General features: G+C 36.3%; 1 protein-coding gene across 2 annotated transcripts in view; it reads left to right on the top strand.

Annotated features, from left to right (window-relative positions):
- The window catches only part of Kcnh7 (potassium voltage-gated channel subfamily H member 7), a 434,248-nt gene that overhangs the window by 273,434 nt on the left and 134,036 nt on the right, over window positions 1–26,778 (top strand). For both annotated transcript variants that reach the window (XM_034493668.2, XM_034493671.2), the window contains exon 3: window positions 10,653–10,808. In XM_034493668.2, the coding sequence (XP_034349559.1) occupies window positions 10,653–10,808 (156 nt within the window). The remainder of the gene's footprint in view (window positions 1–10,652; window positions 10,809–26,778) is intronic.

Here is a 26,778-nt window from a genome sequence, read left to right as displayed (position 1 = left end):
GAGAGAAGAAACATCTGTTCACCCCAGATAGGATACCAGTGACAGATCAGCAAAAAAATTCCACTTGAGTCTAGATTAAGAAGCCAGTGAGTTTACTGGTTACATAAAAAATGTATGCATGAGGAGTTACCTATAGATGTGTGGTTATTCAAAGACAGCTGCATCATTGAAAACCCCACCTGATCATGGGTGACACCTCATGAATTCTGCTTCCTGGAAGCTCCCCACAGGGGCAGAATTTTCAGTCATTCTCCACAATATTTACTACTATCATATCCTTGGGAGTGGGAGTCTTGTGAGTCTTGGAAGTCTTAGGAACTTCCTTTAACTATGAGTTTTATTTCCCGAGTTTTATAAGCTTTCCATATCCTTTTAAGTTTTATATATTCTGTTCCGTGAGATATCACTACCAAATACCAAGACATGCTAGAGCTCAAATTTAAGATTCTACTACTTACTTGAAAACTCCTCCCTTGGGAAACTTCTTCATGAAAAAGAATGTCATATGGATAGCATGCATTAGAAAACGAAGGTCATACTTGCGGTGGTAATATACAGAAGGATACTGGCAGCAGAGTAGAGCATGTTTATTCCCAGAAGGCCCCAAGGCAGGACATTCTGATGTCCAAGAAGCAAAGCCTGGGAACCTACCTAAGATTAGCAATGTGAAAATGTGCAAGCATGGAAAAGAAGAGAAAGGGGTTAATTCTCAGGGAATTTCTATAAAAGGCAAAAATCATTTCAAAAACACATGATTTGAAAATTATAGAATTTGGAGCATTTACATAACAAAGAACTGAGAAGAATGCATTTGGTCCAAACTGTCATAAGAAACAGTGTCTCAGAATCACAAGAGAAAACAAACTACATGCATCACTGCCTTTATGTAGGTGGGATGGTGGTAATGACACGTATCTATGTTTTTTTCAAACCAGTAAATGATCTGAAAGCTTGTAAATCCAGGAGCACAGTGGCTGGTACACAATAAATATATAGTGGTTAATATAACTCCCTACCTAAAATTTATTTTCAAGTGTTTACCAAAATGTTCCTTAAAATGCAAAATAATTCACACAATGCTATTGCATATAAAAAATTTTAAAGTATGCTCTTGTTATCACCTAATTATATTGTCTGTATTATGAGACACTTTACAAATACAGGAAAATTTTAAGAATTAAACTAGGGCCTTATCACCACATAATTAAAGAAACCTATATTGGGCATTAGCTAGGGTTAGGTCCATCCTCTACTACGTCACCATCCCCATTCTCATAGTCCTCTGGTTCAGCTACTCATGCAAAGCTACGTGGATAACATTGGTAAATTCATACCTAAAATTCTGAGATAAATGTCTCCAAGACACCAGAGAATCTTTGGAAGATGCTTATATACTATTTTAAACAAAAATAGTAAATTTTTTTAAAAAAAATTACTTTCCCGAAATTGATGATAATAGTACCCACATTTCTATCACATCTTATATGCCAAACTCCTTGCAAGTGATTTGAATGTGTTATCTCAATTTGTCTTACCAAGAGCACTGTGGCATAGTCTTTTTCTTTGTTTTCTTTACAGATGAAGAATGCAATACTTGGAGACATTTATTAAGAAAAATGTGTGAGGTTAAAAGACAAAAGTCAGGCCTCAGTGGGAGAGGGTGTGCCTTGACTCACAGAGACTTGATGTACCAATATGTGGGGGTGGGGGGATCAGGGGATCAGGGGACCTCCACTTGCTTGGAGGAGAAGGAAAGGGGGATAGGAGAGAATGTAGGAGGAGAGACTGGGAAGGGGCAGTGAGAGGGATATAGAGTAAAAAAGTAAAATAACATAACATAAACAGGCAGAGAGATGGAAATAGCCATTTCTACATGGAAACTGTAGACAGTATTGCCAACCCTCCCACCCTGTATGGCTCAGGACCATCATCTGTGCACAAAGTACACATTGCAGTACGATCTATCAGTTTCTGCCAGTGATGCCTGATACACTGAGGAGGCAGGAGTCTTTTATTTCATGAGGAATAACTGTACAGGCAGCTACAATAGAGATCAGAGATGACTTAGAGATGTGATGAGGATTTAAAGAAATGCTCCAGTCAGCCAATTGCTTGTAGTATAAGCAAGAGAACCTCAAATCAGAATCCCATCGACTGCACACCTCTCCACTTGCTGCCTCATGCTGCTGTAGCAATGTACAGCTCTAATCCTAGTACTAAAGGGGCAGAGACAGAAAACTTGAAGAGTCTGCCTGGCCAGCTACTATTGCTAAATTTAAACCAGAAATTCCATGTTCAGTAAGAAACTGAGTCTCAAAACACAAAGTAGTGATCAGTTGAGAAAAACTCCTAACATTGGCCTCCAGGTACACAGGGGCACACACACACACACATTGTGTGTGTGTGTGTGTGTGTGTGTGTGTGTGTGTGTGTGTGTGTGTGTGTGTAATATATATATCCATCCTCAGGAACATGTGCAGACATACATGTACACACGATTTTTAAATATAATTAAAACTAAGTACAAAGAAAATATAAAACCCAGGTTATTATCAATGCTTGTGAAGCAATGCCACTATGAGGTCTTTTTTTTTTTTTAATAAAAAGAACTTTAAAAAGCTGTAAAAAATTTAAAAATAAAATAAACTCTAGGGTTGGATAAGTGGTAATTCTACATGTATACAGAGATACAATGTCAAGAAAAGGACAACTTTGTTATTTTGTATATTTAAAATTATTTAAATCAGGCATAATTACATACAAATTATTTGTGCTGATACATGAGACATTTACTATTAACACATAGCAGAACATGAATGTCATACCCAAATTGATGTAAATTAGACTAATTTTCCATTATTAAAAAATGATAAGCAATTGGATAGATAATGTTTATCTAGAAAAGTCAGAAAGGACAATTGCAGATCTTTGTTGCTTCAATGGGGACACAAACTATGTATATTTGTTTATGATTACAGCCATTCAATTGTGATTGGGAGTGAAGAAATTTGTCATGTTAAGGGTTTTTCTTAAATATAAGGTATCAATAGACACATGTTTTAAGTGTGTTTTTATTTGTAATGCATCTGGATAAGGCATTTTTATTAACTCACATGGGTTCCTCCTATTTGTTTTCAGCATGTTCCTTTAAAGTTAGCAAAGTGTTTGGGAAATAAGAAAAATGGCCACTGCTCTACTGATAGCTGCACACCTCCCATACCAGTCAAGTTAGACCCAATCCATCAGACCAAACAGGCTGTATGTGCTCACTTGAACTGACTGCTTCATTTATTTTTTGTTGATATGATGTTGGGAAAGAGTTATTTAATAGTCTTTCTGAATGTACCTCTGTCTCTTCAATCAAATATATAGCTCCTACATCTTTGAACTTATATTTTCCTTGTGGCATCACTAATAGCTACAGCAGCCCATGTCTAAGTTTTCTGTACAATGAAGTACTTCTTCATAAAATACTCTCGTTCTCAAAACAACTTGTCACATCCTTAACACCCATAGACTAAACTCCCAAAACATCAAGGAAAGATCTCCCACTGCACTCATCCAGCTTTTCCATGTTATAAAGCGTATTCTAGTGTGCACTTAGACAGTGTTGGGTTAATAAACATGATAACCTCTCACCCGTGCTTCTATAAGCCACCATAATTAAACTCATAGGGTCACCAAATATAGAGATAGAGATAGAGATAGAGATAGAGATAGAGATAGAGATAGAGATAGAGATAGAGATAGAGATAGAGAGATAGAGAGATAGATATATAGATATGTAAAAAGAGGAGGTGACGGTGACCAAAAAGCATTAAGTACTTGTAGTAAAATGTCAAAGAAGTCACATGTACTTCATTGCACTAATATTCCAAAGCCATTATTTTCCTTCTCAGTTCACGCTGTGGATCCACACTATCAGCCAAAGTCATTTCAATGCACCCAGCTTACTCTGCTTCAGCCACCCTAGCCACTTTTCTGTCTTCTCCAGGTTGAGTCTATAATATTCCATACATGCTGCTTAAACAAAATAACACGGATATGTACTTATATAACAGGATCTTCTCCCTCACTGTTAGAGGTGGCAATTTGGAGTTGCAAATGGTTATCCTTTACTATGTACCCTGATATTCTCCTGTGCCAGGGGCACCCCTTTGGTCTCTTCCTCCTTGTAAAGAAGAACTCCACTGAATTAAAATTTTACATATAATCTCATTTATCTCCATGAAATAATTATCTCCAAATAGAGTCACATGGTGGTTTCAGCCTTTAGAGTCTGCAGAGGCACAGTGGAATACATAATAGAGTCTCTGTATTTGTTGCTGACCTTTCGCTGAATTTTCTTAAGACTTCTTATAGTTCACAGGTTCCCTTCCTTCTTTACTGAGAAGTGTTTTCCTCAGCAAGGTTTTTCACAGTAAGTTAAAACTAGTAACATTCTTGTGCCCATTTTCATTATTGTCCAATTGTTTTGCTTTGCTATGACATTCTTCTCATTCTGCAGACACAGAAGCCTACTGTGGCAGGTCCAGAACCCAGATATTTGAGGGGATTTTTGGACTTCAAATTCTAACATCTTAAAGCTACAGGCTACTGTCCACTGTGGTCACAAATGCCCCTCTCTCCTGCTCACAAGTACCTTCCTGTGGACAGCTTTATATGAGCTATCTCACCACCAGGGAGAAGAAAGGGATCCGTGATCAACTCAAAATAGGATTGGCACTCTGATAATATGCTGAGACCTACAGGTATAGGTATACATGTCAGGGAGTGTTAACCTATATGTTGGGACACAGCAATGCTCTATTATTCTGTAGATGTTGTGTTGAATTCTGGAATGGGATACCTAAATACCACCAGGAGAGAGTTGATCTCCCAGGAGTGCTGGTACACCTGTGAGCACAGATACCACCACCACTTCTGCTCCGAGGGACCTGCCCAGAGACCTCAGGACACAGGAACTGAGGAATAGCCTGGGACAGGATCATTCTGGCTTCTATCTGCACCCAGTGCTGATCCTGTGCCACAGTGCCCAGAACTGATCCTGTACCAAAGCACTCTATACCCAAACACTGCCAGGAGAGAGGTGGTCTCCCAGGAGTGCGGGCACGTCTGCAAACACAGGTAACACCACGACTTATGCTCAAATTCCTGGCCCATGAGGGACCAATCCTCAGGACACAGGAAACCAAGGAACAGCCTGGGACAGGATCCTTCAGGTTTCCATATGCACCTGGGAGCTGACCCTGTGCCACAGCTCTCCATACCCAATTCCTCTTGGAGAGAACTGGTCTCCCAGGAGTACTGACACACAGGCTTGCAGGAGGGACAAGCCACAGTCAGAGACAGCAAGACCAGCTAATGTCAGAGATATCCATATGGCGAGAGGCAAGAGCAAGAACATAAGCAACAGAAACCAAGGCTACTTGGCATCATCAGAACCCAGTTCTCCCACCACAGCGAGCCCTGGATACCCCAACACACCAGAAAAACAAGACTCTGATTTAAAGTCACATCTCATGATGATGATAAAAGACTTTAAGAAGGACATAAATAACTCCCTTAAAGAAATACAGGAGAACACAGGTAAACAGGCAGAAGCCGTTAAAGAGGAAACACAAAAATTCCTTGAAGATTTAAAGGAAAATAAAACTAAACAGGTGAAGAATTGAACAAAATCATCCAGGATCTAAAAATGGAAATAGAATCAATAAAGAAATCACAAAGGGAGACAACCCTGGAGATACAAAACCTAGGAAAGAGATCAGGAGTCATAGACGCAAGCATCGCCAAGAATACAAGAGATTATTCCCTGGCTTCCCTCAGTGATGGACTGTGACATTCAAGCGTAAGCTAAATAAAATCCTTCCTTCACAAGTTGCTTTTGCTCCCAGGAATAGAAATCTAATGAGAATGACTTGGTCTATTCTATCATCATATTAACATAGTATAAATAATTCTATACTAATACCCTTCCATGTGGGTATTAACTCATTTGATTCCAAGAAGAGGTTTAGACCAAATACAGATACATGAAGTTGAGCTAGGCTGCACCATTAGGTTTAGGGAGAGAGTTACTCTGCAAATAAAGAGTGGAGGAGGGAACCGCAGACATTCCAGTTGCAGAGCTACTGCTCTTCAACGATAGAGGTTATCATTGAACCATGTTTGGTTCCCTACTGTGTGCAGAGGAAATCAACACGGAACAAAGCAAAGCTAAGAAAATGTCTTGAGATAGAATTAGACCTTTCTTGAACCTAGGTAATAAATTAAATTAATATAAACAAAATTTGAATAGAGTTACTTGAAAACATTTCAGTGTATCATGTAAAAGTATAGAAATATACCATAATGGGGATTTTTGACATTTATTTATTTATTTATTTACACTCAAGATTTAATCCCGCCCCCTCAATCACCCTCCAACTGTTCCAAATCCCATACCTTTTCTCCACCTTCTGTCCCCACCCCCAAACCCCACCCCCAACCAGACTTCTAAACTCCCTGTGGCCAGTTTCTCGAGGGTTAGTTGCATCTTCTCTAACTGAACCCAGACCCAGCAATCCTCTGTATATGTGTTGGGAGCCTCATATCAGCTGGTGTATGTTACCTGGTTGGTGGTCCAGTGTTTGAGAGATCTCAGAAGGCCAGGTTAATTGATACTGCTGGTCCTCCTACAGCGTCATCCTCCTCCTCAGCTTCTTCAATTCTTCTCTAGCTACTGACTTGTGCTAGAACCATGACCACTTCATTGATTTAGTAAAAATGTTAAAAAAAAAAAAAAAAAAAAAAAAAGAATCTTCTATGTCAGGTGTAATTTCCTGTACTTCCATTCACTCTTGAATGCATCTAAGCAATTACATGGCCACAATTCTATGAAAAATATTTCTAAAGGGGTATGTGTTTACTAGGGTCTCATGATGCCTGTCAGCAAAAGTTTATGGAGCCCTCCTTTAGGAATACTGCTGGCTCTGAAGTTCTGATGTGCCACAATGTTGGTTTTCCTTCCACTTCACTGTGTGTGCCTCCACAAATTTTATAGGGTCTTGTTTGTCTTTCCTTTGAAGATGACGTGCCTCTGAGATAAGCTACAAACTTTCTGTATCCTAACTACCTGCATCCATCCTTGAAATGAAGTGTTTTCCCTAATGACATTCAGATTCATAACTCTGACTAGGACCAATAGCTAAACTAAACTGAACTGGACTGCAACCCCTGGTGTTTACATTCTCAACATCTCCACTTAGATATCTAGCAGGCTGTTTTACACTTACCATAGTCAAAACCTTATGAAAATACACACTCTTCAAAATCAGTTCCTCTCTTTCTCTGTCCCAGTTTAAGAAATAGTACAGCATTCTTCTTATTCAACAACACGTCAGGCTTCACCTTGGCACTTTTTGCCCACATGACCCTAGAATATACTAATAGACTAACTCACACTCCTATTATGGTATTTTCTTCAAGTGTCTTCTTTACTTCCATCCCAGTGTTCTCAACAAGTTATTGTTTGCATACACATGAGAGTGATAGTTTTAAACCAGGTGACAGCAATCTTTGCATGAAATTCCCAGCACTTTCTAACCAAGAGGGACGTTCCAGGTCACACATGGTTTGCAGTCTTTCATTTCCCTTAACCTACCCTCCGCACTCTATAGCCAACATACTCTGGGATAATCACTCTGACCTCCATGTTGTTCCTTGTGTGCACAGGATGCCCTGTGAGTATACATCACAGACATAAAATACACTCAACAGTGTTAAATCATGACCTTTCATTTTATAATATAGCTGAGTGTAAGCCACTGATCTGTGACTAAAGAGATAACTGTTATACTATTCAAAACACTATGCTTTTCTTGACTAAAATCAAGAGTTTAAATTTTTTAATTCCTGAAAAACTTATTAAAATGAGCACTGTTCTTCCTAAATGGCCTTTTTTACTTTGGAAAGGTTTTCACTCAGGAAATTCAGGAAACAAAACATGGAATTGAACCTAAGTCTAACTAATATTAGTGCAACATAATCACATGCATGCCTGTATAAATAATGAGTAATGTTATTGTAAATATTCTGCTTCTTAACAAACACTATTAATTTTATTTGAATTCATTATTCATTTTAACAGAGTTTAATTTTTTCTTGATTTAATCCTATTTAAACATCATAGAGTAGATGTATTTTTTTGTCAATTTTAAAATAGCATTTCATGGATTATGCTTCTGTTCTTTTTGCTTCTACCATTTTATTTAGGAAAAAAATATTAAACAGGAGCAGTAACTCAATGGTCCTTGAATGTCATAGAATTATGCAAGCTAAAATACATTCCATATATGTGCCTCTTCTAATATTTTGTGTTTTCCCTTTCACTGTGTGGCTTCTAGAGGCTACGAAAGAATGATAGATATATCCACCTCACCCCTAAAACTAAAAAGGAAAAGCATATAAACGTGAGTCTTCAGTTGACTGTAAAAGGGATATATTACTTAATGGAAGCATGTAGGAAGGAATAGTAGTAAGCAATAAATCTCAGATTAATTATATGTATGCACTGAGGTATGGAGCTGATATACATGCATTGAACTGGTTTCCTGAAGCACAATAATTATATTCTTTTCAGTGCTCGACTGTAAATTTTAAGCATTTCTATGGAAGGGCATGCTTTTTCTTTTATTAGCCAATACAAAATGACTCTGTTCTATTGCAAGCCTATTAGATCTTTTATTTATTGATTTCTCAAAGATCTGCTTTATATTTTGTTTCGCAATTAGAAGTACATCTCAAATGTTGAAATATTTGAAACTGCTGAATAACAAATCTGTGAATTCACAATTATAATCTAAATGATGCAGGAAATGTCATTTTAAGTGGCAAAATCGTATGTATTCTGAGTCATTGGGATAGTACATAGCGGCCATTCCTCACATCTCTTCAGACTCTGTATTACCAGTGTGCATTGTGATGCCTGGCCCGAAGCACTTCTATATTTAGTTTTAATGGAGCACTCTTAAATTGCTTATTTTGTGTTTACTAAAGTCGGCCTGTTTGTTACCATGGAAACTTCGACAAGTGCTCTAGCTAACTGTTTTATTAGATGAATTGAAGATACAGCTGAAGACTGGAGGTGCAGCAAATCATTCTTGAAGCATGTTTTTTTTTTAAAAGCATCTGTAACTGAGGGCTACCATTCTATAAAATTTGACATTATATTAAGGTCTATTCTCTTTCAAATTTGGGAGGCTACCAGCATTTGGAAATCTAAATTATAATTAACACATTGGTATCTCTAAAGTACAAGGAGTTTTGCTCTAAAGTTACTCAGTTCTGTAGAAAATAGAAGCTATTGGAACAGCTTAACATATAGTAAGTAGTTGTTCAGTCTCATCCCCCCAAACCCCTCATCCTCCACCTCCATCAGCATCAGTAACAGCTTCTTTCCTCAGCTTTGGTAGCTTGAGCAATGAAGCAGGACTCTGAAGCAAGAAAGAGGTTTTATTCACTGCTTCTTTTGCTTGCAACAGAATTTATACATGGTGCCACTTTTGAATGCCAGCACCTTGTGGTTCTTATAGATGCGGAGGCTGTTGGTTCAAACTTTGTGCTACCTGCCCAACCCTTTGTTCCTAGTTTCTAGGTGTCCTGTATTTTCTCACGATTCACCTAAAATCTCTAGTCAACCTAACCTTCAGACACTTCTTTTTATTTTGACATTGCAACATAATTCCCACCAATACAATCTCAACTAAAGTCTTAAAAAAATGAGAGAATATTCACGACACATGTTATCACCTGAGAGATCAAGATCCTATTCTGAAGATTTTTTCATTTTCAACTGACTGAAATAAACCCATAACTTGTGACACTTCTCTCACTCTGACTCAATAGAGCAAATATTCAAATGATAAGGATGTAAGGGGGATTTTTGAAGGATTACTAGTGGTCAACTCCAGGAAATCGGACAGAAGCAAGAGGTTTAAACACATTAAACTTCTCAAAACTGTACTCCATAGATCATGGATTGCAAAGACTGTGTAGGTGGATCAACATTAGTAGCTAACAGCAACACAGGAAAAATCAATACAATAATACATATAATTTCCGTTTTCCTAACAAATTATAACCAAACAAAAGCATTATCTTTAGATGTTGCATATTTTTCTCACTTATTGTAACACATTTGGTAGCCAGTAATTTATTGTGTTCAAGAAATTAAGAAAAAAGAACTTTTGAATTCCAAAATCATGATGCTATAAAATGAGCGTCTCTTCACTGTTTATATAAGTCATATAAAAACAAATTTAATGTAAATATGTAGTAAATGTAGTTAATGTAAATATGTCTGGTAGTGTTTTCTAGAATCTTAAAAATATTTTCATATATTAGCTATTAAGGTTATTGATAAAGGTTAATGAGGATTGATATTGTCATTTTCTACAATGTGTAATAATAGCAACTAGATTACACTGTATACTCTATATGTGTATATTATATATATATATGTATATATATATCATAAATAGTAAATTATTTTATTGAATATCAAAGATTATTTCAGCCCAATTTTTATAGAAATATATTTCATTTTATTTTCCTGATAGTTCACACAGAAGGTATATTTTTGATCTAACATTTGTTTTGTTTCTCCTTAGGTTCCACATTTATTTGTAACACTCACATAATCCCAGTGAAGAACCAAGAGGGTGTGGCTATGATGTTCATCATTAACTTTGAGTATGTGACAGATGAAGACAACGGTGCCTCCCCAGAGAGAGTCAACCCCATATTACCAGTCAAAACTGTAAACCGTAAGTAAAAGGCTACGTGTCCATGAAGTCATGGCATTTGACGGCTTCTGTACTCATTTGCATGTCAGCTCTTAAAAATGTATTCACATAGAAATTATAAACATTTTATACCAGAAAAACATAGCTGATGTTACTCTTTGATACTTTACAAACTCAATCATCCTCTTTGAAATTCATATGACTGGTATATGGCATGATGCATTTTACCAATGCCTTTTTAAAGAACAGTGTCATGCTGTGTGGCCCTGGATAGCCCCTGAACTCAGTATGTTCAAGTTGGCCTTGAACTCACTGCATCTTCTTCCATAGTACTATGATTAAAGGTGTGCTCCATTATTTGGTCTATTTTACCAATACTTTACTGAAAACACTTAAGTTGTTTTCAAGCATTAGATATTTCAAGTATTAGAAATAATACTTCATATGAGGTACACAAAGGATTTGTATTGCTTGATAAACTATTAGCTTATACATTTAAAAATATTATCTCAGCTTAAAATCATGGACCAATAATCTTATAAAAATGCCTTAGAAATATACTTCAGATAAATAACATTATATCGGTAAAGCAAGGTAGTTTACACATTTAAAGGATATTTTATTTGTTTTGTTTAATACTTTTCCAACTCCATCTCATGTACTTTAATTCATGACATAATGAATCTTCTTATCTTTTGCCATTGAATTTTAAAATAAATTTTAAGATTTGTCTTAGTTGTATCAGTTCGTACTGTTTGATGTTTGCTATTTGAAAACTCTGGGGCATTACACTTCCTTTTCATTTGATTACATCTCCAATGAGAATGCATGTTTATTGGTAGAATTGTTTGCTTTCTGTTGGGCTGTCATAGTCTGTGTTGATCTATTACATTTTATTTTGTAATGTTTGGTTGTCTCCATCTACACATATCCCTTTTTATATTTGGTAACATTTTTACATTTCTAATAGTTGTTTTTATAAAATAGTTTATTAGATGCCACATAGTTGCAATTATATAGTTTGTTGAATTTATAGATTTGTTCCTGATCCTTTGTTTTTCCTCATCATGGTTCTTTACTTCGACAAGAAAACAATTATCTCAAAGTTCTTTTTCTGCCCTTCCCACCACACAATTTTAGTTAATAATATATTTCTTTGAGCTTGTCTTCGTGTTCCTAAATAACTTTAGTAGTCTGCTATTTGACTTATTGATTTTGATTATATCATTAGACTCCTTTAGTTTGACAACATGTCACTCAAATATTGTCTTACTTTTTTTTCTCCCTACCTAATGCTAGCTTGTCAGTTATGGGACATTTGTAAATGTCTCATTCATGTTTCATCTTAAATTTCTAATAAAATATAATCATTATTCATGCAATCTTCCTCAGTTTTTCTATAACTTACTAAATAAAACGTATAGTTGCACAGTGTTTTCAGAACATTTTTTTTTATTATTTAACATGGTAGTAGTTTGAATAATGGTCTTCCAAAGCCTTGGGTATTTAAATATTAAGTCACTAGTTGGTAGTGCTATTTGGTTAAATTTAGGGGTATGGCCATGCTAGAGTAAGTATGTCTTGGGGGATAAGCTTTGAGAGTTTAAAGATTCAGGTCATTTCTAGTTTACTTTCTCTACTTTGAGCTTGTGGTTCAATATTTGAGCTTGTTGTTCCAGCTGCCATGCCTGTTTCTTCCCCTCCATGATGAAGCTTTATCACTCTAGTACCAAAGCCCAAATAATCCTTTCCTCCTATAAATTGCCTTGGTCATGGTATTTTATCATAACAATAAAAGAGTGACAAATAAAGACACGAGTCTCCTGTAACCCCAATACATAAAGGACAACATTGGTATATAGTACCACTTTGAGTATTGCTTTGCATTTGGATTGTCCTAGCCCCCAGTGATCTATTCATTATTTTCTTCCTTTAAGTATTGCTGACAAGGAGTCAATACTAACCTCCTTGACTACAGTAGAGGTTTGGGATCTGCGGTCTTATATAACTAATTATATGACCATTTTTTATCACATACTTCCTATTTGTTTTCCTGTGTGGACACTCCTCTCCAATGGGTCTCTTCAGAGTGCAATTCATCATCCTAAGATGTGTGCCTCCACTTTTCCCACATAGACTCTGTGTGGTTCTGTTATCTATGTTGCCCTGTGCTCTGCTTGGCAAATTCTGCTGTTCTCGTCCTAGGTGGTCCTTTCTAGGTGTCCATGAACACTGAAGTCTGAAGAGATCCCATTAACAATGTTGTACCCATGCTTTATGGGTACATTGATTTGACCTCTTCCTTATTGATTTCTATGGTTGAGAGACAATTAATACAAAAATTGGACTTCATATATCTTGTATTGTCTAAGGGATGCTGGAAGACATAATAAAATGTTAACAAATTGTTAGTAATAGATATTTTAAAATCTTATATTTTTATGAGCATTAAATAAAAAAAATGTATAAAATAAAAGCCTGCTACCAAAATCCTGTGCTGACAGTCATACCCAAACCTAGAAACAGGGGTGAGGAGGAGGTATGTATAAGTATAAAGCCAGAGGTTAACATTAGTAACTTTTTTCTGTGACTATCTTATTTTTGAGATCAGGTCTCCTCATGGACCTAGGCGTTACTGGCCATTAACAAGCTCCAAGAACTCTTGTTTCAACCTCTGGAGTGTTGAGACTGCAAGCCTGCATTGATGCAGCCAGCTTTGCATTTACTTATACTTTATCATTTGTGTGTGTGTGTGTGTGTGTTAATCATTTGTGTGCATTTATATGCATATGCGTGGGTGTGTGTATGTGTACATGTGTATGTACAATGATGTGTGGTCCTGAAGTTGACATCATGTGTCTTCCCCAATCACTTTTTATTTACTGAATTGGGGTCTCTCGATGAACTTCGAATTTACCAGTTCTTGCTTGACTGCTGGCCCTAGTGGTCTGTCTCTGTCTCTGTCTCTTGAGTGCTGAGACTCCAGTGGCTACCATGCCCACCTGTTTCTCACACAGCTTCTAGGGATCGGAATTCAATTTGTCAAGCTTACATAACAAGACTTTATTCATAAAGCTGTTTTCCTAGCTCTCACATCTAGATTTTTCACAAGGGTTCTGGGGGTAGATCTCAAGCTCTCATTCTCTCTCTCTCTCTCTCTCTCTCTCTCTCTCTCTCTCTCTCTTTCTCTGTGTATAGTTCACTGAATGAGCCATCATCCTAAGTCCACTAGCAAACTCTTGACATTATAATTCAGAACAGTTATCTACAAAGTACAAGCTTGACAATTACATAATAGATATTTTTTAATTTCACACATACACATATATGTGTACATGCGGGCACACGCGTGCACACACACACACACACAAAGATGCATGTACACATACACACACATCACTACCACCACCACGACCTAAAAACATAAACCAAGCATAGTGCTTTATTGCATGTTTTGTGTCATATTGGGGTTTTATTCATTGTTTTCCTGGCGGAGTGGCTTGTGGTCCATGAGTCATAGCATGTTCCTCCCTGTAAGTATAAACTTAAGCTTAATACTGAACTGAACAATTAAACATTTATCATAGTATCAAATTACTTCCTTTGCCGAGTCTAAATAGCAGTATAAATTTAATTTTCTCTTAAAGCAAAAAAGGAACAAATATATTAATGCAATAAAATACCAACATCCTGAATTTTTACCCTGAAAAATACATTTGAGAAATTTTCTGGAAAAATCAGTAATTCATCAATTTTTCAAAATATATGTTTTGAAACAAATTAAGCTACAATAAAAAAATCTCATTGTGATATTGTGCCTTTAAGGTGATATTCACTTCAACTTATGTTCTCTACTTATCCCATTCACTCACTACTGAATGGTTTATGACAGTAAACTTAAGTTATACCCACCTCTATCTGCCATGAATATCTGTATTTGTGAATATCCACGAACATTAGGTTGTCTACATAGGAAACGAATACTTACTTTATTTTTTAACCATCTTCTCATTTACTTCATTTTACCAATGGAATGGTGCCTTTTATCTGAATGGAAGTAATAAATAGAGCGCATGCCCACACCATAGATGAGGATGAGATTTAGGGGGAAAAAATGATAGTACATTCATTTAAAACTGAAACAAAAATGTTGAATTGACACCTTGGTTTCTTTTTGTTGTTGTTGATTATTTACATTTCAAATATTGTTCACTTCCCGGTTTTCTCTCCCCAAACCCCCTATACCATCCCCCATCCACCTGCTTCTATAAGAGTGTTCCCCCACTCACCCATCCACTCACCACCCTAGCATCTCTCTACGCTGAGGCATGGAGCCTCCATAAGACCAAGGGCCTCCCCTCCTATTGGTGCCAGATAAGGCCATTCTCTGCTACATAGGCAGCTGGAGCCATGGATCCCTCCATGTGTACTCTTTGGTTGATGGTTTAGTTCCTGAGATATCTAGGGGGTCTGGTTAGTTGATATTGTTCTATGAAGTTGCAATCCCTTTCAACTCCTTCAGTCCTTCCCTAACTTTTCCATTGGGGTCCCCATGCTCAGTTCGATGGTTGGCTGCAAGCATCCGCATATGTATTGGTCAGGCATTGGTAGAACCTCTCAGAGGACAGCTATACCAGGCACCTGTCATCAAGTGCTTCTTGGCATTAGCAATAGTGTCTGGGTTTGGTGTCTGCAGATAGAACGGATTCCTAGGTGGGAGGGTTCTCTGGATCGCTTTCCTTCCGTCTCCACTCTCTGTCCCTGAATTTCCTTTAGACAGGAACAATTCTGGGTTAAATTTTTTGTTATGGGTGGGTGGCCTCATCCCTCAGCCAGGGACTATGTGTATCCACTGGATATGGTTTCAACAGGTTCTATCTTCCCTTTGTTGGGTATTTTGACTAACATCTCCATTAGGTCCTGAGAACTTCTTGCTTCTCTGGCATATGTGACCTTCTAGACACCTTGGTTTCTTAAACAGAAACAATTCAACATAACAGCTCCCAGAATACAAACATGATCTATGACATTTTATGTTCAGTTAGACTGGCATCTCATGGGAAAGTCTTGGCAAGGCCAATAGAGATTCTGCTCCTTGTGCATATGTGTGTTTCCCCAAAGTATCGCTGTCACCCACAGAGGAAATCACTGGAGAAAGTAAAAGATATGCAGATACACTTGTTTCTATGGCTTTTCAAAGTCTGATTATTTACAGCCAGTGCAGTGATTTCATTCACATCCTTTGTCATTTTGTCCTTCATTTCTCTTAACATTGTGTCAGACTTTCAAGAATTAATTGTTAAATCAAGCAGAAAAGTTAAAAAGACCAAAATTTTGCTTGGTAACATTGCATATTATGTCTCATCTTTGACAAAACCTCATGATTTATTTCCTTTAGAGTAGAATCTTATTGTCAGTACAAAATAATGGCTTTGGCTCTTTCAAACATCTTTTGATAGAAAAAGAAGAGAGTGGGGAAGGAAGCCATAGAAGAAGAAGAAAAGGTAAGGAGAAAGAAATAAAGAAGAAAAGAAGCAAGGAAGGAAGGAAGGAAGGAAGGAAGGAAGGAAGGAAGGAAGGAAGGAAGGAAGGAAGGAAGGAAGGAAGAAAAATATTTGGATACTATTCTGCTTGATCTAACAAACAGATTTGGAAAAACACATATAATTACAGGAAGCCCACTAGAGATGTCTATTCAAACACAGATTATAGCCAATTAAAACTCTACATTCCAGCAAGTTGGGACTTAAGTATAGCCTGAGCATTTAGGGCAAGGTAAAAAACACATCCTGGTATCTTCCTCTGTATTGGCTAGAGGTCATTTTGTGCAAGCAAACAATTTAACAGACGCTAAGATAAACAACTAGAAAAGAACCTTTGCATAAGTAGTTTCACATCTTGACTTTGGGTTTCTAGAATAGAATTGGATAATTTTCTTTGGAACTTTCCATTAAGAAGATCAAATTCTAGTTAAACCTGAAAAGATCTCAACAAGAGTCTGAGATCATAGAACCTCTATACTTCTTGACCTAATACAATGTTAACTCCAAACATAGTGAGATTGTTACTTGAAGCCTATAATCCAATTGCCAACATGTGGGTCAATGAAACTGTCCAAAAAGCATAGTTACACTGACATATATGATAGATACACTAAAACACATTTAAAACTCGTATTTTCTTTGTCTCAATGATTAATTTCTTATGAAAACCTAGTGCATATAATTATGAGAGAAAGAATGAAAGAAGAGAAGAGAAAAGGAGAAAACTGTCCATTTACTGTTTATTAAAGACACATTTTTCTGTAAATTATTTGTCTTCTTAAAAGTAACATGTACAGATTTTATTAAATTGAAAGTATTAAGGGAAAGAAACAATGTCATCTGTACAATAGAAAATAGAGGTTATAAAATGGGAGACTTCTTTATGGACAGGAATAATAAACATTCTCAGGAAAAAATACTAACTTTAAATTCTGGAGCCCCAACATATGAAAAGTAAGCATATTTCCAGAATAAATAAATTTTTGCAATATTATCTGTGAAGGATACAGAATCAGACACAAATAGATGATTCATGTCTCCCAGTGAAACATGTAGATAAAAAAATGTATTACTGAATATGCCTATCAAATTATCAAATACTGTACAATGAATCCATTTAACAAATCAATGCCAATAATAATAAAAGAGAAAGTTAGTTTTTTTTTTTTTTTAGGTATCATATGTAGAATATTCTTTAAAAAATGAAATGATAGAGTCTGCTAAAACTTTCTTGAGAACATTTAGGAAACTAAAATTGAACAAAATTCTTAATTGTTCAATAGTTTATCTCAATTGTCAACTTGATGTGAGCTAGAATCTACTAGTTAATAGGTCTTGGGCAAAGCATGCTATCCCTGTATTATCTACATTAGGTTAATTAAGGTGGGGAGACCTGCCCACTGTGGGTGGCATTATTCCCTGGGATAGGATCTGGACTACCTCTGAGTCTAAATTTAAATCTATATTACTCACTATCAAATGATGTATTGAGTTTAGGCCATAATTTGGGTATATTTTCTAAGAAACTACAGGCTCCAGTTAAGTTTTCTTCGCTCTTAGAAAAATTATCTGACCAAGGTACTAATTGACTACACATCTCAAAACTTTATTTGAGATGCTTTTTTCTCTTGTGATTTTCTCCCATTTCTCCCATTAACTAGAGAAGGCACTTCCAATCTCTATAGTCCTTATGACCATGACCTCAAATCCATTCTTGTGTTGTACCACAAAAAGCTTTTCTTCTTGTACCCACAGCAGGGGTGAAGGAGGACATTGGAAATTCCTCAGCAACTACAGGCCACCTCTGGCTGACAAATCCTAAGTGAAACTTACATAATCCCCTAAGGATCTGCACTAGCCTGCTCCATCTTCCCCAGTGTCTCCCTCCCATGCCAATGTTTTCTCCTGGCTCTTTCCTCTGTTGCTCATACTCAAGCTGCTGAGAATAAATAGCCTGCATTTCAACAGACACATTTTGTTTATATCACATCATGTTTTTTTAAAAGTTTTAATTAGTTGAATTTGTTGCCAACATTTAAAAATTGGATATTGCACATTAAAATTAGGATATCTGGCTGTCTCTCTTTTGAGTAGCTAACGACATACCCCAAATGTTCCTTATAAGCCAGCATAGAATACTAACCATCCTTTGAACAGGGCCTGTGTTATTCTATTCACTGTGCTCAGCACACATTTTCTTAAGTTTCGTGTACTTGGGTTTTCTTGGTTTCTATTATTTGCTTTTTGCTGTAGGTGTTTGAGCCACACATGTACCACTGTTTCCACTTTTACCTTCATTCCACAGAGCAGCACAACTGAGTTCACTTTACTTACATCTAGATGGTCCTTTACATAGGTGAGTTAGATTCCCTTCTTGTCTTCTTTTACTTCTAGGCAACCATACTCACTGCATCTTTAAAGAGAGCAGTTGTTTTAGCAGCATATGTTCAGTTCCTTGATGGCCTTAGGTGACCCTTGTGAAAGGGTCACACAAAACCTCTTGAAAGGGTCACACCCCACAGGTTGAGAACCACTCTGTCTGAGAAATTCATCCAATGACATATTCCAAAGACATACCCAATGGCCATTGGGTATGTCTTTGGAATATTTCTGTACTTCTGAAGTTTTGCCCTTTCAAGTCAAGTGTGTCTTAACATCTCTTGTCTCTCTCACTTAGAATTCTTTGATCATCATGGATGTTGACATTAATTAATCACTTAAGCTTTTCCTTCCATTGAATCCTCTTGTCTTCCATCAAAAGGCTGGACAAAATACATGTATCACATCTCTCAATATCTCTCCTTATATCATGTCTATACAATTATTCTACCCAGAGCTCTAGCACACCTTATTCTAGCTAATGTAATAGTTTCAGTATTGTAATTTCTTCTTCCAGCTTCTTTTCTCCAATATTACATGAAACACTGCTGCACTCAGATTACAGTAATCTGCTGTCTCTCTCCTTTACACTATCTTTTTGTTGCCTAAAACATAAAACTCCAAAATACTATATGTATGCAATACAAAGATCTAAATCGAAGTAGCTTCCATGATTTCATTAGCTTCATCGTCTATGTCTTCTCATAGTCTGTAGAGTTTAACTGAAATAGCCTTTTGTCATGTGTTGTCTAGTAGGAGGTTACCATTTTGTAGCATATCTACTTCAAAAGACTCTTTCCTGTGGAAATCTCACCTCATGCAAGCAGATCTACATGGTTCTATTCCTGTGGGAACATAGAACTTCATACTTTGTCTACATTGAGTACATCCGTTTACCCAATAGAACACAATAAAACTTAATCATATCATATCATAATCCTAATTTTTTAAAAAAATACACTAAAATGAATTTTGAAAGTCAGTACTAAAAGAAAGGTAGAGATTGTAGAAAATTAAAGAATATTTACCTAATTTAATGTAGCCAGAGACTCTTAAGTTCAATTTCAAAGCAACAACATGTTCTTTCTTTTCTTTCCTTTTTTAATTAGATATTTATTTACATTTCAGATATTATCCCTTTTCCCCATTTCCCACCCGCCCAGAAACTCCCATCCCATCCCCCTTCCTCTTGCTTCTATAAGGATGTGCCCCCACCCACCCACCCACTCCCACCTCCCTGCCCAACATGTTCTTTCTTATACCTCTACAAATACTTTACCAATAGTCAGTATCTGTGTGTGTTTGTGCAATGAAAATACATGCATGTTTTTAACATGAAATTATTGATTTATTTTCTACTGACTGGATATCAACAAGATTGTTCTGGTCATAACTTTCCACATGGTAAGATCATTACTATGAACATAAAACATGTTTGAAAATGCAAGTTTTGGACCTCTACATCAGAACTACTGACTCAGAATACAGAAATTCAATACTCTGTGTATATCAAACACACCATTCTGGTACCATGGTTTAAGTTAACTAACACTCAAATAAAATAATTTTAGGTGAAATCTAATGTAAGTCATGTAATAAAATAACCTCAAATGTCTATAAAGTGTCTTTATTACAACAACTTTCAGAAGTGAACTTTTTCACTTAGTCATGTTTACAAAGATTAACCTTATTTCTTCTGGCACAAATTTTACTATTATTCTTACTGAAAGTTTGAGTTATCTTCAAAGTTTCAACTGAAACTAATTTTATACAAACAAAATTACATTTGATAATTTAGGCACTTATCTTTCTAATTTAAGTCACAAAACCCATATTCGTATGATTTGGACTCACTCAAGATAGTTAACATATAAAACATACGTTCCTTTCAACAGCTACATTACCTCCTCAAATTTGTGCCTGTTTTCTGAGCCCAAGCAAGTAAGAAACTAAGAAATGTTCCATGTGTTTCACTTGCAGAAAGTTTTCCACCATGCTTTTACTAGTCTCCACTGGAGCTGAAAGTCATGCTTTAATTCAATGATGAGAAGCTGCAATTTTGATACAGAATTCCCTAACCAGCACACATTAACTAAAGAAACCATCTGTTATTCAGTAGAATTCAATTAAAGGTTTTACAATGTAACTAATGTTTATTTTCATCTTTCCTTTGAAAGTTTCTCCTTTAAGAATTGTATTTAATATAGAAAAAAAGTAACCATGACATTGTTGCAAAAACAAATAGAGAAGTTTAATTAAATTTTTGCCACAGTCTCCCTATTATATAGACAACAACATACATCTAAGATCAATTGAAGTCCTTGTGATAGGTTAAAAAAATATGTACTCTGTTAAGAATAGATTTTGATCAAAACACAGGTCAGCAAAAGCATACCCTCATAGTGGCTCCCTCTGAGCATCCTATGAAATATTTTGTTACCTAGCAACATGAAAATCAGGGACAGTCTTTAGTCATACAGTTTTTGGAAACTAGACTATTTCTCATTCATATTTTGAACATTCTATTTAGAGTTCCCATCAGCATGATGGCTGCATGATCATCCAGAATCAATATAAGTTAAGATGTTATCACTTCCAGGAGACCTGAATTGATTCTTTAACTTGGCATTTGGAGAGGGGAAAATGTATATATACCCGAGAGAGACTGAATAACAGAATGGTAAAATCATGGTCTTATTGATTTAGTGGTTATTTTAAACACATAGAGATCTAATTAAAGCATATGCAATGTTGGTATGTTCCATTCATTCCCTCTGTCTCCTTACTGAATGATTTTAGCCTTGAGTGGTTAAAAGCAGTCCATCTCATTACCCTGTCCTCTTGCTTATCTCCCTTGTCCAAATCTGTTTACTGCCGCCTTTGCTGTCATGATGGTGTAGCCAGATTGGAAGCAGGGCTTCACAGACACAGCAGCAATGTTAACATGTTAAGAGAGAAATGTGCTGCTGCTTCTGCTGCTGCTGCTGCTGCTGCTGCTGCTGCTGCTGCTGCTGCTGCTGCTGCTGCGACTGTTCTCATGCCTTGCTGCAGCAAGGCTGCCTCCTGACCTTCACACAGCATACTGAGACTCACATTACTACAAGATCCCAATTTGTCCATGGTTCACTGTTCTTTCCTTTATAAGATCATGATTTTTGTTTTGTTTTGTTTTTGTTTTGTTTTGTTTTTCCTCATGTCTCCTGTCTTTATTAATTACATCTCCTCCTTTAAAGAACTCCATTTATATCTTCAGCTTTACTTTAAGTCTGTCAGTGGACTCTTGTGTCTGGGGAAGTGACTTGTTTTATTTTGTTTTAATAACTAAAACCAAAACTGCACTGGCTATACGGGTCCATTTACCACTCATTATTCAGGATAGCTAGTTGGTCAGTACTGAGTACATATTGAAAATTATTTTTTTCCAATCTAACTGCCAATGAAAACCTTCCTTGTTAGTAGTATTCTGGCTTGTTCTCACATCCCCTTAATGACATAATATACCACAACATCCCTCACTTAGCAGGAGGAAAAAAAAAACCTCATCTCCTTTCAAGGGGCTTCTATCACAGGTCTCTCCATAAAAAGAAAAAGGTGATTGATGTGTCAATCATTTTCTGTTTCTCCCATCAAATTTGATTTTTTACTGTATTTGCCTGGATTAAATTCATGTCCCTCCCTGTATCAGTGCTTATTGAGCTGGAGAACTCTGGCTTCAAGGCTTTCTGTTCAAGTGTTAAGTGTATGGATACCCTGAGTTTACAGAAACCCATTCATTTTTTTTACATTAGATAATTGATAATAGAATTCATCCATGACAACTTTTTTTTTAGAAAAAAAATGTAGGCTCTTTTTCTCCCTCTTTGTACTGAACACTTTGCTCTTGGTTGTGATAGCAAAAAAGCTCAAAGTAATGAACTTTCACACACACCAACCAGCCTCTCAGGAGGTCTGAGTATCTTATTCATTGGTGGAAATGGGTTTACACAGGGTTATAACCTCTCCCAAGGGATGGTTACAGTCAGTGACTGGGTGATGCAGAGATATAAGAGACTTCAAAAGAGTGACAGAAATTTTAAGATCACACTGGAATCCTGAAGCCTTGTGTCTTAAGGTAGTCTTAAGATGGAGGTCAGGGGGAGTTAGAAATGAATTAAGGCCTGAGAGCAATCTACCAACAGCAGCAGTTCTAAGCTGTAGCCCAAGAGCTCCATCATCAACTCCTCCCTTAAGATTTGGTTGAAACTATCCATTTAGACAATTGATTTTAGCTCTTCCCAGTCCCTCCTCCCTTCTGACAGTTAGTTCCTGAGAATATTCCCATGAAAATATTTATACAATATACAATCTGTTCTCTCTCTCTCTCTCTCTCTCTCTCTCTCTCTCTCTCTCTCTCTCTCTCTGTGTGTGTGTGTGTGTGTGTGTGTGTGTGTGTCTCTCTCTCTGTCTCTGTCTCTCTCTCCCTCTCTTTCTTTCTCTTTTCTCTTTTCTCCCCCTCCCTTTCTTCTTCCCACTCTTACTTCCTCTTTCCCTCCCTCCCTCCCTCCCTCCCTCCCTCCCTCCCTCCCTCCCTCCCTCCCTCCCCCTTTATGTAGCACCAATTGTCCTGGAACTCACTTTATAGACCAGGCTGGCCTCAAATTCATAAACATTCACCTGTCTATGCCTCCAGAGGGCTAGGAATAAAGGGTTGCTCCACCACTGCCCAGCAACAGCCTGTTTTCAATGACACAGTCTAACCCACTAAGGGAAATCTACACTGGCAGCCTTCATTACTTCTCTCTGCCCACTTCCCTGCCACTCTAAAGATCTTTGCCACACCTGAGGATGCTCTCCATTTGCATAACCTTAACACAACTGGGAACAACCAGACAAGAGGTACATACTTTTGAGCCACATACTGGCTTTTTTGTTATAAAATTGTTAGATTTTTCAAAGTACTAAAATTGGTAAAATGATAGTAAATGGAATGAAGAAAATAAGGACTTGTAGTTTCAAGAAAAAAATCGATGATTAAAAGCTAGATGGACATTTTTGTAAGAATATTCATTTTTCCACAAGAAAGGCTATTTCCAATCTTTGCAGCTACCAGCACCACTTGTTGCTTAAATTATGTATTTAAGCTAAATTACATCAATGGAAGCAGTTTATCAGTGTTTTTATTTCTGACAATGTATGAGTTGTGAAAAATATTGAGTTTTTTTCTTTTTTTAGGTTTTTCTATTTGAGTAGACACGAGAATAAATAGAATCTAATTATTCAACTAAGAAAGTAAATTTAACAAAATCTGAAGACTTAACAAGACATTTACAGAATAAAAAGCCACGACAATTACACTTATCTATGTTGTATATTCTATCCCTTAAGGAAATATAGTGGGGCACAAATTTCTCAATGTGCATTCTTTCCACATGAACTACATGGAGACAACTAAATCTGTAATGCAATACAACATGGTCATATTAACCTAGTGGTGCAGAAACAACCATCTGTACCACCTTGGATGTGACCGAAACGCAGCAGCAAAATAAAATGCCTGTACGATCATTAATTTCAGAGAGTGACTGGGTATTCTTCAGAAGGAGCATGTAGTGTAACGGATGAAAAATGAGTAAAAATAGGCATTGAATTTCGGTGCATTGTAATAAAACTTGCAAAATTGATTTGTAAACTGTAACTCAATTTCATGTGCATTAAAAACTAATCAAATGATTTTGATGCAGCTCACTGATTTTTAACTTGGCAATTTGTGTGAGCATATAAAAAACAGTTACCAGAAGTATGTAAAAGTGCTTTCAAAACCCCTATAGTCTTCTACCCATATATAATCTTATCTGTGCAGATTGCTTGCGCTCATCTTGGTATATTAATCCAAATATAATGTTCAATACACTTACATTATGTCATAGTATTTTACTAGGAAAATAAATTCTATATTAATTACTTTTAGTATTGCTATCTACTAGACTACAAGTGAAAAGTTGGCATAATAAATTAGCCTGCTTAATTCTAAATTTTTCTCCAACAAGCATTTTATCTATATTCTCTAGGTGATGAAGGACATCAGAACTCTTCTGTGTAAACTTAACAATCAAGATGGAAGCTATTTAAACCTTGTCTCAAAGGGTAAAATTGGTAATAAGATTTGTGTCAGGTAGACAAGGCATAATATAGAGTTCCCAGGATACATTTAGTTCTACTCAGTTGTAAAGAACATAAGAGTCAACACAGTTCCAGGATGCTAAGATTACACAACTATAATGACCAGGGTAATTATATATTCTAATCCAAACTAAATACATTATCAGCTCAGTTTATTATGTGTTTGTATAACTCTATTTGCCCTACTCAAGCATTTTTTCAGAAATGAGGCAAAATAAGTAAGGCCTTTCTTACATGGTGGGTAGAAAAATATTAACTGAGATATCACTGTGTGTATTATTAGTTCATGTGATGAAAACTGTGAAGAGATGTCAACCTGGTTCAGACGGAAAGAAAAATCCTCTCTAGAGCTAATCTGGGCTCTACCTAAAGGATGACTCAAGTAGGCAGAAGGACAAGATCCTACAGAAAAAAGCCCTGAATCTGAAAGAAGCACAGGCCTCCAGAAAAATGAAAAAATCCTCGTGACTGGATTCTAGTGGGCAAGAGGACACCTGAGGAGTAGGAAAGAGATTGTGTGCATTTACTAAGTAAGAAGTTATGGAGGGAGATAAGAATAGTTTATTTAGAAAACTCATTGTCTTTGGGAAATAAGTGATCACCATCCTATGGGGGGAGGAAAAAACCCTCAGCTCAACCATTAATTAGAATGAAGAAAAACAGTAAGATGAAAAAAAGTGTAAACGTCAAAAAGATGATTAGATTAACTGGATACAGTTGGAAGGTTATTATTATGGGTTATAGAAGATGGGGTTTAATCAGAGAATGGTATTGAGGATAACCCTGGAACCTCCGACTTATCCAACTAGGTAGGTTACAATTTCATACAGTGATTGTATTAAGAGGAGGATTAAAAAATATGTGGGTGGATAATACCATTCACTAAGCATGTTTTCAAAATGAAGAAAAGCTTCTGAGTGTGGAGTGGTGTTTTCTTGTGTTTTAGAACCATCTTCAACAAATTGAGAAATTCATGCAATATGAAACCACAATGTCCATGTTGGCTTGTTTCCATGACTTTTAAAGAAGAAAACAAGGAGGAAAAGACTGAATTCTACAGACATGAGCTAAATACCCAGAATGACAGTAAATACCTCGCAGACCTAGGCTACTCTGTTAGAATTACACGTTTTAAATTAGGGGTTTTCTTGGAAATATTAGAGAATCATTGAGTAGCAGGTTACTGTCTAGGTGCTCTCAGCTTTTTGTTTTCTTTGAAGATGTAAGTTTACTTGTTTTATCACCATTTCATTTCTGTTTTAAAAGACATTCTTAAAGCAACAATAGATGCAAATAAAAAGGGTGTGGATGCAATGCGCCTTGTTTGCTTTCAACCTGCTCACTGAGCAAATCCACAAGACAAGTTCAAATTGTGCTTTTTCATGTTTTCCTCTGTTGTCATCCAATTTGTATGAACAAATAAATTCTTGGATTTTTTTATTAAAAATAATATCATACGTATACGAAGTCAAAACTTAAGTTATTCTTAAGAATACATTTGAACGACTTTTAATTAAAGCATGCAAATTTTCTAGCATCTCCAGCCTCTTGTAATACAGTATAAGATGCTACAGTTTTTTTTCAACCAATCTCCTTTTAATGAAAATTCAGTTGGTTTCTGCTTCCGTGTCTTTGAATCATAAATATGAATTGCTGTGTCAAGTGAAATGTGAACTTTCTTTCTCATTTCAATAGATAGATACTGGTACATAACTTCCGAAAGGGTCTGCAGGAATTTACAATTCCACCAGCAAACCTCCACAGTAGTTAAGATAAATTTTGTGTTTCCCTCATTTTCTTCTAACTTGAAGGCAGGAAAGCTAATTTTTTACTGTTTTAATTTACAGATCTACTACTAGTTTGTTTATTTAGCTAATATTTAATGCTGGGTTCTTTAATTTTTATTTAGC

The sequence above is a fragment of the Arvicanthis niloticus genome, chromosome 2, assembly GCF_011762505.2.
Source record: "Arvicanthis niloticus isolate mArvNil1 chromosome 2, mArvNil1.pat.X, whole genome shotgun sequence".
In the NCBI taxonomy this organism is placed as follows: domain Eukaryota; kingdom Metazoa; phylum Chordata; class Mammalia; order Rodentia; family Muridae; genus Arvicanthis; species Arvicanthis niloticus.
The sequence above is the reverse complement of the archived record's forward strand: the minus strand, read 5'-3'. Positions and strand labels throughout refer to the sequence as shown.